The following is an 18,059-nucleotide window of genomic DNA, read 5'->3' as shown; positions in this document are numbered from 1 at the left end:
TGTGGTTTAATCTTGATCTGTCACAGCCTGCTTGAAACTTCTACAACATTAAGGATCGTACGAAGGCCTACGACAAAAATGACCATGCCGTTAGTGACATCTGTTTCAGTGATGCCTATAAGCCTTTTGACAGTAGGTTCTCTTTCTAAACATATCACCAGCAAAGGAAAAAAGTGAAACAAACAAATTGCACGTCCCATACATGATAATAATTTCTACAATAAGATGACCACAATCGGACAGTACCACAACGCCAAGCAGATCGACAACCTGGCAGACCTGGTGCTACGTATACGACAGGAAGCTTCACAACGAGAGCTGCAACGGATCATGAAGGACCTGACACATCCTTGCAGACAGTTTCTGGCCCCTGTTGTGGAAACTCGCTACAAGCTGAGACGCAGTGTAGAACTGAAAACACCACTTAGTAAATCAAACAGACACAAGATGTCATTCATACCGCGAACTCTGGCCCAAAATGCTGCCTGTGCATCGATCTAAATGTTTATGTAAATAGATTTAAAATTTTATATTAATTGCTCTATGCCGATTTTATCTCAAATTGTTGTCTAAGTGCATGTAATGATGATCATTGTAGTGCTGTCTTATGTAAAATCAATGCTAGTCAGCCCTTGTTGTCAGGGCTGCAAAGTTGATTGGAAAATAAAGTTTCAAAGTTTCAAAGACTTACGGTCATGTAGTCATGATGAGGCTCGTACTGTCCGCCTAGTCCATAATTCAGCACCTGTTATAATCGACAGAATGACCTGTTTATAGATTCATAACGATACAAGTTGAATGATTTCCATATAATGATTTACATTGTAATTTAAAATATGCGCTTTATTGGTCATTCATATACTGTTAAAGATGTCCCACTATGTCTAATGCTACCACAAAAAAAAAGAAATAAAAATTCATTGGTCACTGTGTGGTCGCAGCACCGTCGCAGCCTCTACTGGAAAGGGTATACACGCCTTTTCCACAAGAGACAGCGACCTCGTTGTGACCACTGAGCGACCAAACATTCAACAGATAAATGCTCACAAATTTCGTAAAGAGCCAACATGTATGTGTTTAGTTGTCTGCTGAAGCACATTATTACATTTTGCGTCATATTCCAACTATGAAATAAAGGGCCGCACAAATCTAAATTTTGGTCGCAGTACGATCGCTCAGTGATTGCCGTCTAGTGGAGAGTAGGCCTAACCTGGAGTAGTTCTGTAGATGTGGGGGTGGTGTTGAGACCTGTGAGGAGACCGATCCGTTTGCTCACGCGCGAGACAACCTCGTCATCCTTATCATGTAGCCACGCCCTGCAGATAGCACAAGAGAATGTTTGTTTCTTTGTAAAATTAACACGACTGGCAATAAAAATGCATTATTGCCATGACGACGATTGAGGGTATAACAATACAACTCGAATCAGAAATAGACTGGAACTTCCCTGTCGCACTATCCCTGGCACAATATACTAGCCCACCTGTAACATAAATCTACAGCCAGCAGAAATGTACTATCCCCGGTACAGCACAATGGTCTGACCTACATTCAACCATTGCATACCAGAGATACATCTGGAACAGATTAAGGGGGGGGGGGGGCTTGCATACCCAGCATACTGTGGAGTACTAGCATTCTTGGGAAAATGCCTGTGCAATTCCTAGAATTTTTGCAGACTGAATGCAATATATACCACTTGATGACTCCCCTGAGGCGTCGTCAAAAATTCAGTTGTTTAATATATCATTACTTTCAATGTGGAAAAAGCCCCCACCCACAGAGAGACACAAAACTAGTACGTACTGTTGGCTGATTCGAATGTGGCTCTCCACTTCACTAAAGGAGTTTCCAATCCTGGAGCGAAACATCTGCAAGACAAAACACTTGTGAAGTACATTCAAAACCAAGATCTTAAAAGTGTGATTATGCATCTTTATTTAGACAATTGATAGAAGGGCCCAACAGCAAAATTAGTAGCTACTGTATTTAATGAAAACGTGTATTTGGCTCTTCGTTTAGGATCAGACTGAAGATCAAATTATGTCATATTACAATACACATACAGCCCAAAGCTTAATCACTCAATTGTTACGATGTCAGACCGGCTATCTATCATAACAAAAAAATAACCACCGCATGAATGACCAGAATATGACAAATATGACAAATATCCAAATACATGTATACTACAGATTCATTGGCAACTTATTGAGCTATGCTGTCCTTCTGTCCTTACACACACGCACACACACACACACACACACACAAAAAACACACACACACACACGCACACGCACGCACATATACACACACACGCATACACACACACACACACACACGGACACACACAAATACACACGCAAACACACACACGTACACGCACACGCACGCACACACACGCACATACACACACGCACACGCACGCACATATACACACACACACATACATACACTCACACACGGACACACACGCACACGCACGCACATATACACACACACACATACATACACTCACACAAGGACACACACGCACACACACGCACACGCACACAGCATCAAAAATATAACCTTCTTGACGAAGGTACAGTCAAACCTGTATTAGAGGCCACCTCTACAGAGGGGCCACCTGTCCATAGTGGCCACTTTTTGTCGGTCCCTTGGGTATCTTATCTACAAGTTGCCACCTCTATACAGAGGCCACCTGTCTATAGTGGCCACATTTGTCCGGTCCCTTGAGTGGCCACTATAGACAGGTTTGACTGTACAGTCACTTTTGACAAAAAGTGGCCACTATGGACAGGTTGCCCCTCTGTAAAGGTGGCCCCTAATACAGGTTTGACTGTAATTAGCCGTTCTAGCTGTAAGCTTTCCTCTTACCTTTGGGAGTGAACGGTTCTTGATCGTCTGTGCCTCTTCATCTGTAATGACGTCATAGAACAGCGTTATTTCCGGCTTCTTTCTGCTGAGTACTTCAGTCTTCACAGGCCCCAGGAGAAGATACGGGTTACCGTTACTTTGGTACCGGCATTTCAGTCTGGCCTGTACGTCTGGGCGCTGGGAAGAAGCCATATGTTGAAAATTAGAGAGATTTGACAAAAATTGCAACTATTCAAAATTGATGCCAGGGGTAGACTGTAACATTGTATCATGTACAATTGTCGTACAATAAAGTTCTTCTTCTAAACCCGACCATGACCACCCGATCTCCAGACCATTGTTGGAAGCTAGTCGTGATCTGTGTTTTGGAGTTGGTTGCCTATTAGTCTTCAACCTTTATCTGCAATAACAGAGTATAAATTTTGAATAGTAGAAGTGGGGAAAGTTACATTCTGATTAGTTTGATACAATCAGAGTATCGAATTGGAGCTAGCTAGAAAAGTGATGGATTCCAGCTTAGTCATATTTCAGTGTCGAACATGGTCGGGAGGTGGTCGGGATAAAGTTGTAAGAAGGTGCTGAATCTTTGACAGGGGCTTAAAAGCTGAGATATCTAGATATAAATGTAGACCTTCGTTGTACATTTTTGCTCAACTTAGTCAAGTACATGTCACATAGACGGCAAAGCATACATGTACATGTAAAAGTATCATAGAGCTAGCATAGAAGTTCGACTTCTTCTCGCTTTTTGGTAACGGTTAATGGTAAAGCGGTAGGATTTTGTAGGTTAAGCTATACTAGGTGTGTCAAAATGCGTATTAGGAATATACGTTTTTCAGTTCTGTGCTAGTTATACGTCTAAAGTAGTACTGAAAAAAGTTATGTTCCTTATGCGTTTTAACAAACCGAGTATTGCTGAAATCAACTCTAAATCGTATAAAGACTATCATAATGGTAAAATCACCGGCTTTAGTTCATGCCGACATAGAGCCATGTATTTGATCATCTTCGCGTTGGACGCAGAAGCCCACGGGCGAGGGTGCTCGTCGTTGTTGACATTTCCGAACATGTTAGCGGAGCGAATCTTCCTCTGTAGGAGCTTTATGCTATCACGAACTTCGTCATGTTTTGGATCTTTGAAAACAGTAAAGACAAAATTAAAAAGAAGGATTTTAAGCAGTTTACATACGTCCAAACATAAATATATTAGTATATAAAGATATTATAATATCATAGATATATAAATAAATAAATAGGTGAATAAACAGAGATATTCATAGAAATAAGTAATATGTAAGTTAACGGTTAAATTCATACGCATTATAGAGAATCTCCCTTGACAACTTAAAGAGTACAGTGCTGTGACTGTGACTTTCGTACATTCGACTGTAAACTAAAAAGAGGGATACAGAATTAATATTGAGATTCTATTTACTAAAAAAAAACAGATAACAAAGATCTTTATACGGTCAGGTGGGGCTGAACTTGTCATTATGTTTTCTGATAACAAAACAATCTTTTCTGTGTACATGTATGTGTCATCATTTTGAAAAAAAAAGAAAACATGGACGACTCCAAACTAATAAGATTAGAATGATTAGATGTGATCTTAATATTGCAAATGAAAAGTTGGAGGGAAATCTGTAAATTCCACTAGAAACAGACAATCCAACAGTTGACATGAAGGAAGATAACGCACGGAAAGCGACTAGTACCAGTACTCACCAAGAGACGAGGCTTTTTTGTAGATTGCAAGCGCATCTTCAAGGTCACCTTGCTGCAAAAATTGTCAGATTTTAAAAATTTCAAATTACACATTTATTATTGGATGGATTCTGTCTTAAAGGTTTCAAATAAACTTCTCTGAGAAAATGTCTTATTCATATCCACTATAACATGCATTGGCATAATACCGGTAGTAAGACTTATACCGGTAGATTAAAAATACTGGAACTTAAAGAGATCTACACATGCAACAATAGTTATTTCTGAGGTATGCACACTTCAGACATGTAGGTGTCCAATACATCATTTACAAAGCATCGATAACAATGCATTCGAAGACAACAAGGCCAAAAGTTTTCAGTATCTTTTTTCGAGGTAGGCAGCTCGTCGTGGGACGAACACACTGTCACGTTCATCGCCAAATTTATAGATCATAATTACACATGCTCACGGCACAAGACGAACATGATTCAACAACAATCTTGAATTTCTGTTGGTGACCTACAACTCATGTAAAAGTGTGAAGAACCGTTGCATAATAGCCCGGATCTACGACTGAAAGGGCAAAATTGAACATACGCAGCCATTTTCCCGCCATTTTTGTATCTACGCTAGCAGTGAAGTGTTACGTCATAGCGGTTGTGACGGACAGGAGTTAAATGAAAATTCTTGACAGTATACGTCCGTTTTCTCATGACATTTTGTATGCTCATGCAGGTTTATGTTTTATGCATTTACTGACAGAAAAGGAAGGAACATCAGAGGATGTATAAATGTACATAGCGGCAGTTAATTGTGCCGTGTTTCTTCCTAACGGTATTCTTACCCCCTCCCAACCACGCGCCCGTTCGCCGTGTAATTCCGCGGCGTGTTACAATTACAATATTACGCTTTTAGCAGGACAAGAGTGGCAGAAAAGTTACACAGATCAAGGGTAACCTATAACAGCAACATGTAACTGGAGAAAATGATGCGTTGACAATTTGTCAAATCAGTATGGCTAGAGAAATCATCGTAAACGTACCGGTATTATGATAATAGATGTTATATGTCAGTAGATAATAATAGACCTAGTCGAAATGAAGTTTTGCAAACAGGTAAAAACTTTGATATACGGGAGAGAAAAATACATAACACTACCTTGTACAGCGAGTATCCAAGATATTGCAACGCACTGAATTTGAGATTTTCTTTCTTGACGTTTCCTTTATAACGCAATGCGCCACTTGTATCACCGGCGTCTTCACTCTCTGAATGATATGTAAGACAAGGAGAGACAGGGTCAGGACCGAAAACAGTCGAAAGACAGATAGATGGTCAGAAAAAAATTGTACTTCAGACCATTGCCAAAGGAATAAGAACGTTCACAGTTCCGAGTAGGCATGTGCAAGCATTGTGGGTAATACGAGGGGCATTCAATAAGTAATGCCCCTGACCCACTGCCAGTTGTCTGATCTAGATGAAATGTTGTATGTGTAGTGAGTCATATCTCTATGGGTTATGTTGCAAAATACAGCTCTGAACTAATTATGGTTACTGATTTACTGGTGTTTGAACTGAGTCAGGTGCGAAATGGACCAGGTGTGAAATGGAGCAAGTTGAGTGTCGCGCAGTGATCCGGTTTTTGTATTTGAAAGGACGCACACCAAAGGGACTTTTGATGAAATGAAAAAAACTTATGGTGATGATGCCCCATCATATGACCTTGTAAAACGCTGGCATCCTGAATTCAAACAAGGCCGGAAGTCTGTGGAAACAGCTCCCAGACCTGGTCGTCCCTCTTCTGCCATTGATGAGGCATCTGTCGGAGGACCAACCTGGGATGTCCTACAAGAACGGTGTCCAGAGCTACATCAAATAATGGGAGAAATGCATAACTCTGGGTGGTTCCTATGTAGAGAAAGACTAATAACTGTGCCAAGTTTCATTAATCTCCTGCTATGGGAAATGGGTCAGGGACATTACTTATTGAATGCCCCTCGTATGTCAATGGTGAAGGCCCGAGACTTGTAAACAGTTATCGTCTCGACCATTGTCTCAATTTGCGTAACAATGTCCAGACGTGATTTGTTTATGTCCCAGGAGCCTTCGCCCTTGACATATTACCCACATTTGCTGTCGCTGCATATGCGTACTCGGTACAGTAAACGTGCTTATACAGTGGTTTGGTCATATGGCTACCACATGAGTACCAACAACCGAGCCAGCCACCCCCAAGCCGGTCAAGGGCCAAAACTTGGTTGTAGCTGTAGAAGTGACACTAGTGAAGTAGCAATCACTGTAGTTGCAGAAGTGAAACTTGTTGGATAGTTGTAAAAGTGGCACCACTATAGAAGCCATGTGTGTAGTTGCCAACTTTGTAAGTAATATTTTGTAAGTCTGCCACTCAGGTTTCACCTTTAGTACACTAGTTCACTTCCTGCAAACAGGAATGAATACCTTGTTGGCTGTGATATCATGTTTTGTCACTTAAATTCTTGTTAACAATGTGTCAATTTGAAAATTTAGCCATCTTTTTTTTAGCCCTATCTTAGTATTTTTGCAGTCTGCAGAGGATGTTTTCCATAAAATGTATTTGCTGTGGCCTAAGCGGTAAGATAAAGTGAACTAGTCAAATTCTGCACCCTCTAGATTCTCCCTGTTCTCGGTCACCTCCTCCGCCTCCATCAGTTGTATGGATTCGTTCAGCCACTTGACTGCGTTCCGGTAGTCGTTGTTTCTGTACGCCCCCTTTGCTATGGCGAAGATGTCCTCTCTCTTCAGACGCAGCGCATTTTGCTCCATGGATCCAGGCACTGTGACAGGTGGTGGTATTGTGGTTAGAATGGATGACTTAAAATCTAACTGTAAACAGTTTAGCTGCCCACCGATGTTGTACACCTTGGGAATTTCAAGCGAAAATGAGTACCTACTGTCGGGTAAGGTCTATCTCTCGGACGGAACATAAAGTTGGAGACTCTGTGTTTGAGGAGAGTCACACCTCATGCACGTTATTAAAGAGCCTACGACATCCGTGAATAGTTTCAACAGGTTAGTACGAAATCTTTGCTTTATTTCCACAGACGTTTCGATGACCGTCTGTTACCTAATCCTTAGGACAATTCTGACTGGTTTAAATCGTACTTAGTCACGTTTTGGACCGCATTCGTAAAAAGGAGCACCGTTATTACTATTAATTGACAACTTAACGTTTGAGGCCGCATCATACATCGCATAAACAATTGCTGTATATATGTAGATACTTTATGTTTGTGGTCGCTTCTACAAGTAGCGACACCTATGTTGCAGTACAAAGTGAACCAGTCAAAATTGCCCTGAGAAAGGTGACCGAGAGTCACCTAAACGTCGGTGCAAGCGTAAAAAAGGGGTTGTGAAAAAAGCGTCTCTTATTCAAAATTACAAAACCCACCACATTTATCAAAACTTATAAGTATGAGTGGATTAAACCTGTGCCAATCTTACTTGCTTTGAAATCTAGATTGTTACGCCTACGTTTAAAAGGCGGTTTACCGGTTAGGCAAAACATAACAACTATCATAACAAAACAAAAAAACATCACACCGTTGTTCGTACTGAGACCGAGTTCCATCTGACCGCTGATAATGTTGCGTATGTCCAGTTGGTAGACCTCCTGCAGTCTCAGAATGGCGTGTGCTGACCACTCGGCGTCTTCAGCTGAAGGAAGCTGTCCGTGGTACTCGCTGTTGTACCTGTTCACGAAATCTTGGAGAATGGGGATGAAAAAGACCTTTTATCTCAGAGAGGAACCTTATGATCATAACAATGTGTAGCTATTCTCATCGGTACGTCCTCTGTTGATGCGGATAACGCCATTCTTAGTTCAGTTCAGTTCAGTTCATCCATCCGGTGACATATTAAGTTCTTCCAGACGACTTTGTCGCTCATGACGGACAGAAGGTCTCCATCTTGGAGGCCAACATCTTCCTCAATCACCCTCAGGGATGACCTCAGGGTCAGGGATGGTCGGTCGCGTCTTCTAACCATTCTAACTCGCCATTCTGACCACATGTAGACTAATATCTAAGACTGAACTCGGTTATACCCCCTTTCCACTAGGACGGCGCTCTCGCCGCGCTCTCTCTGCGACCTAAAATTTGACAGATCGCTCAACGAATTCTATAGAAGAGAAACGAATCTTTTTACACTTTGTGTGTTTTGTTGTCTACTCGGTCACACTTTAACATTCTGTATGATAAACCCAGTGTGTAAGCGAAGGTTACACATATCGTACTCAGGCCGCAGTGAGAGCGCAGTGCAATCGCCGTCTTGAGACCTACCCTTCCTTCCACTAGACGGCGACCACTAAGAGACTATCTAGCGCTAGCGACCAAACATCATAATAAGTACTTTTGCCCTTTATTATTGTGATGCATGATGAAATGTACGATCGATTTCTCGTTCAACATTTTGCGCGTTTTGTTGTCGTTTTAAAAAAAGACAACAGAACGCACAGATGTGCGAGAAATCGATTTTTTGTCGATTATACCCCCTTTCCACTTGGACGGCGCTCTCGCCGCGCTCTCTCTGCGACCTAGTTTTTGACAGATCGCTCAACGAATTCTATAGAAAAGAAACGAATTTGTTTACACTTTGTGTGTTTTGTTGTCTTCTCAATCGCACTTGTACGTTTTGTATGATATACCAAGTGTGAAAGCGAAGGGTACACATATCCTATTTAGGTCGCTGTGAGAGCGCAGCGCGATCGCCGTCTAGTGGAAAGGGGGCCTAAGTAGTCACAAACTTTAGTGGAAAAGGGGCGCCTTTCAATAAATGACGTAAAGTCGTGTATACTTGTAATATTTGTAAACCTACCCGTGAGAGGCTGGTAAACGCTCTTGACATGTTGTAGCCAGTCCGAACTCAGTCTCTTGACCAGTAGATACGCTCCGACCGGATGGTGGACCAGAGACATGGACTTGTTGACACTCATCTGCAGCTGCTGCTCAGCTGTCTCTACAAAACTGCAATGAAAGAGCATAAAAGCTTTGTTTGTTTGTATTGAATACCTGGTAAACCGCCTTATGGTGTAACACACCTAGTTTATAACGAAATTGCGCTCCCACCGCACTGCGGGGTTTGAAAGATACTGAACGAATTTCAGAGATGAACGAATTTCAGAAATGAACGAATTTCTTTCTTTTTGTGTATTTTGTCTTTTTTTTTAGTTTTTGACGTTTTACGCAATATCTAAATTATAAATAATCGGAGAAAATAAAACAACAGTGACGCAGTGAACGAACCCCCCAGTGACGCAAGCTTGTACACAAGCATTGAATTGTATTCAGCTAGAGAATCAGGCGATACATAGCAACGTCCTATGTTCCTGTTGTTGGAGTCTCGATAGATATTTCTCAGCAAAGCTCTATTGAATGACTAAATAAATGAATAGGAATAAACTGTATTATAAAATGATTTTCGCCAAGAATAAGATTTCTTGTAGTGCCAAGACCATCGACGAAATATCGCAGTCAGTTGAAGTTCCTATCATAACAAATAGACAACCACCTATCGTAAAACGTATACCATAACTGAAAAATGAAGCTAATTTATGTAATGATTAGTTTTATTTTATATCTATTAAATGTATATTAACGTGTATATGTTCAACGTGTTTTGTTGTGTACATGTCTACCTGTACTTAGCCAGTTTGGCAAAAATGTACAATAAAGGTTTTCATTCATTCAATATGTTGCTAATCAAACGTGTACCGACAACATTAACTAAAACGATGAAATTTTTTAATTTTTACGTCCTTCATTAACCAACCAAAAGAGCCCTTTCAAACGAAAGAACTAAACTGACAAATCCTTACATCTTAACCTATATCTATAGATTGAATGAGACGTAGTGTAATTCCTACCTTTCTAAAGAATGCAGGCGACTCTTCTCCTCTTTCAGGAATTCTTTTGACATTTCCACCAGTTTCTCTTCGACAGCCACCAATTTCTCAAGACGGGACATAGAGGAGTACATCTCCGAAGAAACTTCCGAAGAATGCAACCCGATTAAGATCAAGGAAAGGCTGACAAAAACTGTAACTACATCCATTTTGCTCTGTGTGTTTCATGTGTGTCAACGTGGCTCTTGTTGTACGTGGATATGTTTCTACTGGATAACACGGCAAGGTAGATACCAGCTGTTACACAGTCGTTTGTGACGTGGTGTCATATGGTAGAAACATTACGCTATCGATCTCAGTGGAACAAAAAGACACACTTAGTAGTGTATTGATCTCAATTGAAGTGAACGCCCTGAGGCGAACATGTCTGGTGAACTGAATGGCGGACACTAAGGAAGAAAATCACCACGGTGACAGCTTTCTCATTATGTGTGGACAGAGGGTTACTAGTATGAATATAGAAAAAATTGATGCACCTTGATTATATCTTACCATTTGGGTTTTCGTGTTTACGAAGTTACAGGCAGCTTAAGCTTGTTCTTCACTGATAAAAGTCGTCGAAGTATTCTATGAAAGTACAATTATACCTCACTAATCAATACGTCGCCGGGCAACAAGGTATGGCATTATCGTCTTTGTTTAGGATAGAAAGGCGAATAATTGTAGTAGACAAAGCAAACGTATTTCAACTGGAACAAATGATTGTATGTATTAGGTCTATATCATAAGTGGCAATGTGATGCAATCCTGGAGGACACTGTCTATTTTAACAGAAGCAAAAAAAACGGGGCTTGTCACAACAAGATTATTAAGATTCTGACAATTTATTCATAGCCATTCATGTCACAAAATAGGATACTAATGTTTCAATATCAACTTTACTTTTACTGCACCATAATACAAGTGTTAGAGTCATATAAATGTAACGTTGCTTCGCTGTACGTTCGCTTAACCATCTAGCGGAAAGAGGGCCTCACGTACCGACCTCGCTCACAACTTCGGTGGCGCCCTGAATAACTAAAGCTGAGACCCTTACGTATTATGAAATCAAACGCATCTTAAGCCTGGGGCACAACCCGCCGTACGTGCAATTTGTCCTTACGTTTTTTTGTGGAGGCCACGTCCGCCACGTATTCCTGAAAACGTTCAGTCCGTACATGGCAGGTGCGTCGCCCGTACTGGCCCGCACCAGACCTCAGATAGGTCACGGCGTATATTTGGTACCCGGTCCAAGGTTGATTTTAAGTCCGGCCACGCTTGAAAGTGCAAAAAAACGAGAACTGCCCGGTACGGCCGCTTTTTTTTCTAATTGTGAACTAAGCCCAGAGGAGAGGCGGATTGCTCGCGTAAAACGTCATATTTTGTTCTATACACTACGACTATACCTCATCGCCAGAGTGCATAGCAGAGAGATTTTCAAAGTGCTTTCGTCAATGCAATAAAATACAACAGTTCCTGACAACATTCAACAAAATGTGAATCTTTCAATGAACAAAGACATTTGTACAAGTAGTATTACACACAATTCGGATGTTAGAGTAAATCGAATCTTACCAATCAGACTTTAAGTTCTTAATTCCTGCCACCAGATTTGTTCATTCGTTGAATGAGACCCCTGCAGTGCCTAGTAGCACAAAGGGCGGCATATTTCCTTACTGTTTTAGTGGTATAGGGTACATTTATAGGAAGGGGTTGCTAGCCTGTCCCGAGGCATCTCCTCAAACATAGGACCCTCATTTTATGTCGCTTCTGAATGGTGGGTGCAGCCACAAGCGAGATGGTCTGACCCAAGGAATTGAACCAGAATCTTCAAGTTACCAACCAATTGGAACCAGGAGATATATTGAGCCACATGAACATTCCTTCTGCCACCATGTCGAATTGATTTCAGTCTATAATGACAATGACAATGGGCTAAATGCAGTAGTTACATAAAACGTTTCTGTAAAGAATCTTTACAGTGCCAGTGGGAGAGACAGAACAACTAAGGCTATGCTACACTACCAGTACATCTATCGTTTACAAAATATCCAAATATGTAATGCTATGCTATTCTACAATTTACATGTCTCTTTCCTTCTCTTGAAACAAATGTATATGAATTCACACAGTTTTTGTAGTATGTACAGTGTTGTCAGATGATTTCATTATGTATACAAATAGTTCATCTTTTACTAACTGTTTACTCGTAATATCACAGTGAACATGGCTGCCGCTTTGGAATTTGCCATCACAGCTTATGAAAAATGCTCTTTTTAGAAGCTAACATACAGAGCAATTGTATGTAAGACCATGAGTATGCACTAAATTGTGCGAAATTTACTTGATTCTGTCTGACGCCAGTTCCTCCTTCACTCTTGTCAAATACTGAGGATCAGGCTGTCTTATTTGCATGGAATCTCACAAGCATCTTGGCGATGACCTTACAAAAGACTTCAGCTACCTTTCTGTCTTTGTCAATGATGCGAATATCGACAAGGCTGTTATGCTTGGGGTTGACATTCTCGATGAAGTCAGTGATGGCACTGAACATGGACTCAGCACAAAGGTCACTAGGCATTCCTGGAACAAAAAGTGAGTTATAAGATCAGTCACAATAACACAGTATAAGATTTAATAAGATCAGGATACTAGTTATTTCAAGCAATGACGAATACCTTAGCTAAAACACTGAAGTCTTAACTGTAATAAATTTTCTCCTTAACAGAAAGGTCACTGAGCACCCCAAAATTTCAGACAATCAAAAGAATATAGGAAACAATACTTGATACAATAAGGCCACACATTACTTAATTATATGGTTGGCAGCTGTACGCACATCAATATTTATTTCCAAAGAAAGTGAGCAAATTGAAAAACATGTCTATATATGGGAAAACTATAAAATATAAAAATATATTAAAGCGCGAATTCTTCCAAAGTCAAAAACAACTAGAAAGGCTGACATTTACTCTTGAGCAAATACAGTGGATTTCAGCCATCCCACCAATGCAAAAGCTATTTCATATCAACATTGTGCAGAATTTGACCTATCCCAAAACATCATTAAACTCCAAAATGGATTTTTAAAAGTCTCCCAAATACCAGAATAGGCCCAAAATACGACCAAAAAAAACTAAATGAAGTAATTCTTAAGGCACCTATCAAACAATCTATTGGAGTATTTGCTATCTCCGTTCCATGCCAGATTTCAGCTTATTTCGCCCATTCAAAGCAACGAATCAATTTGAAGATTAGACAGGAGAAGGATAAACAAGGATTTCATAATTACCTGAACCGATGGCAGGCATAGCAATGGACCCAGCCTTCAGATCAGAGGCCATTCTGAGCACCTTGTGGCATGTATCATGGAGCTCCTGCTGACATCTCTGCGAACCGTACGTTCCACTGTACATCGGGCCGACTGCATGGATAACATACTTGCAGGGAAGACTCCCTCCCCAAGTCCACACACACTCGGTCGTCTTCAGGTGTAAGTAGCCTCTTTGTTTCATGTGTGAGTCGCACTCTGCCTGAATGCTGATCCCTCCTGCTTTGCTTATAGCACCCGCCACTCCCCAGTTCAGATTCAGAGTGTTGTTAGCTGCATTGACTATTACATCAACTTTCTGCTGGGTGATGTCGCCTTCCACCACACAGATCTGGATGCCTTTTATCTTATCTAAGAAGACCAGTTTATCTCCTAAGCTAAGGTTAGACAAGATGGCAGTTGCACTTCCTTGGCCTGGTCCAAGCACAGTAGGCGATATTGGAGCACTGCTTGTGTGTGGTTTCCTTCTCCTTGACTCAGAGATATTCAAGATGGAACAAATTTCTGCTCTTGTAGAGCGAACCTCAGACTCATCTCCGATGAATACTATCTTTCCATCTGTGTTCTTAATGAACACTGTTTGGGAAGATTTCTGCACAACTTCTACAGCATATGAACAGACATCTGATTTGACACCATGCAAATTTGTATCAAGGGAAATAGACTTGATTTTGCCAAAAAGACCCTGATACATTGTGATGAAATCTTCAAGTGCATCTATAGCATTCTTCATCAACCCTATGAAATGCACCACTGTTCTCTTTTCATTATGACCGAAACTAACCTTATGTCTCTCTGCTATGGTGATGATTTTTGCCTTGTGCACCTTGATGATATAAGATAATATGTCTGGCTCTACAGGCTCTACTAGTCGTACTGTGTTTCCATTCTTGCTGTTATTGATGTGATGAATGATGACATCATCCTCATCATCATCAGACGTATCATCATCCTCATCATCATCAGACGTGTCACTATCTGCCAACGTGTATGTGCTACCAGGTCCTGTGCTTCCTTCTGGAGTAGGCAAGGGTTGGTCCCTCCTTGATTCTTTATCTCTAGATGCTGACCCACCGTAAAATGTAGAAGTGGCTGCTCCTGACATTGTGCATTCAAAATTGGCTCTGTCCATCTCCTGCGCCCTGACCAGGAAAGATGACCAAGCCTCGACATGCAGGGTCACTCCATCCAGCTCATGTTTCCTAGCAACAACCCTGTCGATGACTAGAAAAAAATCTAGAATCAGTCAAATGAGGTAAATAATGCGTTGTTACAGAGCGGTGATTACACCGAACAAGGATGAGTTAGACTGACATTGACAAAAACGTAGGCCCGAATTACATGGGCCAAAGAAATTATCTGTCAACGTGTGTGTGTATTTCCTAGGACGGATTGTTTGCGTGTAAAAGGTATCTGCGACACATGGCGGGGTCTCCAGGGTGGGTGGCAGTCAGGCTAGTCTTCTCTTCTCAATCATAAATCATTTTGAAAACAGGACTTTACATTGAATAACTGGGACAATTTTGCCACGAGCCGGTGTTGCTACTGACTTTGAAAGAAATACGACATTTCAGACGAGTAGTAGCCTGAGTACAATCATGTAAAACAAAATGTAGAATCCTCCACAAACAGCCTAATGCTTCCGTCACAACTTGAGAAAGGGGCCCTGCCGAGTAGTTCGACTTCACAGGCTCTCTTGGCACTTCCGGGCTTGGTGCCCCACTGGGCGTCCTGTGGTTACCTGTCTAAATTCTGGACTGCTGGGCCCCGAATTGTTTTTAACTCGGAGTTAAAATCAACCGGGGACCCGGCAACAACTAAACGACGTGACCTAATCGTGAAAACACTGAGAGGTACCCCCTGGCTATTCCCGCAGTATCCGGCAGTCATTTATGGTTCGAATCGACAATGGTTCTAGACTACTCGTCTGACATTTGCATAAGGCTAAATGTACGTCCACTAACCTTTCACATCATCAAAGATGACCTTGGCCTGTGAAGGTGACAGCCTCCTGACCTGTCTCACATCTCCCCCACCGTGAGATGACCGCTGGAAGTGGATCATCACCTTGTCATCTGCTAGGGTGGGTGGTATATTGGACACCAGAATTGACCTCTGATCATCATCATTCTTGGGTTTCCTGTGAACACCAGACTCTCAGATTAGTCCGGGGGGAGGGGACTTCAAATCAGAACTTTCGTAGATTTAACATATGAAAAATGGCCTGGACATTCTAGAAGAATTCTTCATGATGTTTTGATAAGACATTTGCACTTGCTGTTACATGTAGCCGTGCTGCTTATAATGATGCTGAACTGTATGTGTAACCATAGAAGATTTATCAAGACCACATTGATATGTGACATGCGTGCTGCCGAGCTGTTGTCAATTCCATAAACATTTCTGATATTTCCGCCAACTCATCATTTTGTTGGCTGATACTGTGTTACGTTTTAGTAGACATAACGTCACTGAGAGGGAAACATAAATTCCTTTCCGCCAGGCAAAAAATGATAGTTGTAAAGTATTAAATTAGCAAAGAACGTACCACTGTGAAAGGATTTCACCCATCGCCCCCTTCTGTGTCTGTGTGTCCCATGCTGAAGGTAAGGCACCTGTTCACAAAAAAGTTACGGTTAGTTCTGTGATGGATTCATGAATCATCGCGAACCGGGCGACCAGTATTTCACTTACCCGGTATGTCAATTAACCTGGTGCAATCCAACAGCACAGCAATCCCTGAGGCCGACAATAGTTTGAGCATCACAGAACACTACCAGCCTGCACCAGGTCGTCTTAAAAGGGTTTTGATGGTAGAATTTAGCAAAATAGGGCCGTAAAAATCGGATGGAGGTCACTGTCCTCTGCAAATCCTTCACGTAAGTAGAGATGTAAGGTTTAAATTAAATGTGCATGCCAACATCTGATCTGATAAAGATACAAACATAAGTGTTATATTTCCAAAGCAAAAGTTCCCTAGTTTTACAGACCAAAACATGAAGATGATTCAAGCATCCCCAGTTAAGAGAAATAGGGGGCATTCTGATGTACATACATATCAGTAGAAAGGTGGGCTTGAAAAAGTATGACAACGTCATAGCAGGCGTGGATTATTCTAGCCTCCGACTTTAAAAAAAAGATGAAGAACTAGAGTTAGGCGACCTCATACCTCCATGAAATAAGAGCTTTTGTAAATTTCATGCAATTGACTAACACATTAACATAATTTATGCATGGTTTTGTTCATCATTGACTAACGTACACATGTCACAATTATAAAATTCCCATCATTAATCATGAAGTGGTTTTGCAATTTTGACAAAAATTATGCAAATAAGCTCTTGATTACCATATTTGGTATCTGATTATATTCCACCTATCATGATTAACAAGTGTGACATCTATTGAAGCCCAGTTATTGCAATCAATGGAATTATACAATTTCCTCATTAATTATGCAAATTAAGTCCTCATTTGCATAACATGCATATCATTATGAACATCTTTGCCCAAGCTACCTGCATGCCTAAAATGATGCCAATTCATCAATCCTTTCTGCAGTTATCCTCTTTGGAATGTCTTGACAAAACGCCCCTGCAGTTCCGAAATTAAATTTTCGGGGGCTGAAACCTGCCTCACTTTGTCATGATGCTGCAAGCTACCTACCAGCCAAATGTCAAAACCATATCACGTCCGGGACAAGACATACATAGAAAAGACCGCTATCATAGAATATTCTCATTAATGATACAAATGTACTCCCATTTGGCATAATTAGTATTTTATTTTGTACAACATTGTCTAAAGTATCTACATACCAAAACGCATGAAAATCCGTTGTTCCCATCTTGAGTTATCGTCTTCAGTTTTTGACAAAAATGCCCCTGCTATCCCAAAACTAGGGAGCCGTTAGGGAGCACAAACTTATGGCACTTATTTCTTAACACAAGAACTATCTAACACCTAAAAATCGTGACCATAGCTTGTTCAGAAAATGAGATAGCAAACCCGGAAATTGTGCTGCAGTACAAAGGAAGCCGCTAGGGGGCCCAAAATCTAATCATTTCTAGCTTTCATCACACACCATCAACACATCTAGTATGAAACCAATCCACCCAGCCGTTCTTGAGTTATCTTGCTTATACACAGACATAGACAAACGCAGGGTAAAATATAAACTCCATGACATTTCATTTCACCATAATCAGAAGGAAGTTAGTTGAC

General features: G+C 41.0%; 3 protein-coding genes across 3 annotated transcripts in view; all 3 read right to left on the bottom strand.

Annotated features, from left to right (window-relative positions):
- Window positions 1–10,599, bottom strand: part of LOC118420222 (prolyl 4-hydroxylase subunit alpha-1-like) — a 28,090-nt gene extending 17,491 nt beyond the window's left edge. Inside the window, exons 1-11 of the mRNA XM_035826940.1 lie at window positions 10,487–10,599; window positions 9,439–9,587; window positions 8,167–8,328; window positions 7,230–7,400; window positions 5,746–5,855; window positions 4,606–4,657; window positions 3,845–4,014; window positions 2,881–3,057; window positions 1,807–1,871; window positions 1,211–1,316; window positions 692–745 (exon numbers count right to left, since the gene is read on the bottom strand). Of these exons, the coding sequence (XP_035682833.1) occupies window positions 692–745; window positions 1,211–1,316; window positions 1,807–1,871; window positions 2,881–3,057; window positions 3,845–4,014; window positions 4,606–4,657; window positions 5,746–5,855; window positions 7,230–7,400; window positions 8,167–8,328; window positions 9,439–9,587; window positions 10,487–10,599 (1,329 nt within the window). The remainder of the gene's footprint in view (window positions 1–691; window positions 746–1,210; window positions 1,317–1,806; window positions 1,872–2,880; window positions 3,058–3,844; window positions 4,015–4,605; window positions 4,658–5,745; window positions 5,856–7,229; window positions 7,401–8,166; window positions 8,329–9,438; window positions 9,588–10,486) is intronic.
- A 1,934-nt stretch (window positions 10,600–12,533) lies between these two features.
- LOC118419878 lies at window positions 12,534–16,504 on the bottom strand. Its single transcript, XM_035826532.1, has 4 exons — window positions 16,384–16,504; window positions 15,800–15,975; window positions 13,797–15,059; window positions 12,534–13,087 (listed from the first exon to the last, which is right to left on the bottom strand). Exons 1-4 carry the CDS (start codon window positions 16,404–16,406, stop codon window positions 12,900–12,902), a joined length of 1,650 nt encoding a protein of 549 aa, XP_035682425.1. The 5' UTR covers window positions 16,407–16,504; the 3' UTR covers window positions 12,534–12,899.
- A 94-nt stretch (window positions 16,505–16,598) lies between these two features.
- LOC118420221 (E3 ubiquitin-protein ligase TRIM56-like) overlaps window positions 16,599–18,059 on the bottom strand; it is a 3,487-nt gene continuing 2,026 nt past the window's right edge. Inside the window, exon 2 of the mRNA XM_035826939.1 lies at window positions 16,599–16,630. Coding sequence (XP_035682832.1) covers window positions 16,599–16,630 — 32 coding nt within the window. The remainder of the gene's footprint in view (window positions 16,631–18,059) is intronic.

The sequence above is a fragment of the Branchiostoma floridae genome, chromosome 7 (assembly GCF_000003815.2).
Source record: "Branchiostoma floridae strain S238N-H82 chromosome 7, Bfl_VNyyK, whole genome shotgun sequence".
Lineage (NCBI taxonomy): Eukaryota > Metazoa > Chordata > Leptocardii > Amphioxiformes > Branchiostomatidae > Branchiostoma > Branchiostoma floridae.
Note: the sequence above shows the minus strand (reverse complement) of the source record. Positions and strands in the feature narration are given on the sequence as shown.

What these genes read in the sequence shown, in the direction of transcription:
- LOC118419878 (XM_035826532.1), bottom strand. Translation starts at nt 16,406, where the DNA reads ATGGGTGAAATCCTTTCACAGTG. An exon ending in GGTGAAATCCTTTCACAGTG is followed by an intron (nt 15,976 to 16,383) that starts GTACGTTCTTTG and finishes TGGTGTTCACAG; the next exon opens with GAAACCCAAGAATGATGATG. An exon ending in CATCTTTGATGATGTGAAAG is followed by an intron (nt 15,060 to 15,799) that starts GTTAGTGGACGT and finishes ATTTTTTTCTAG; the next exon opens with TCATCGACAGGGTTGTTGCT.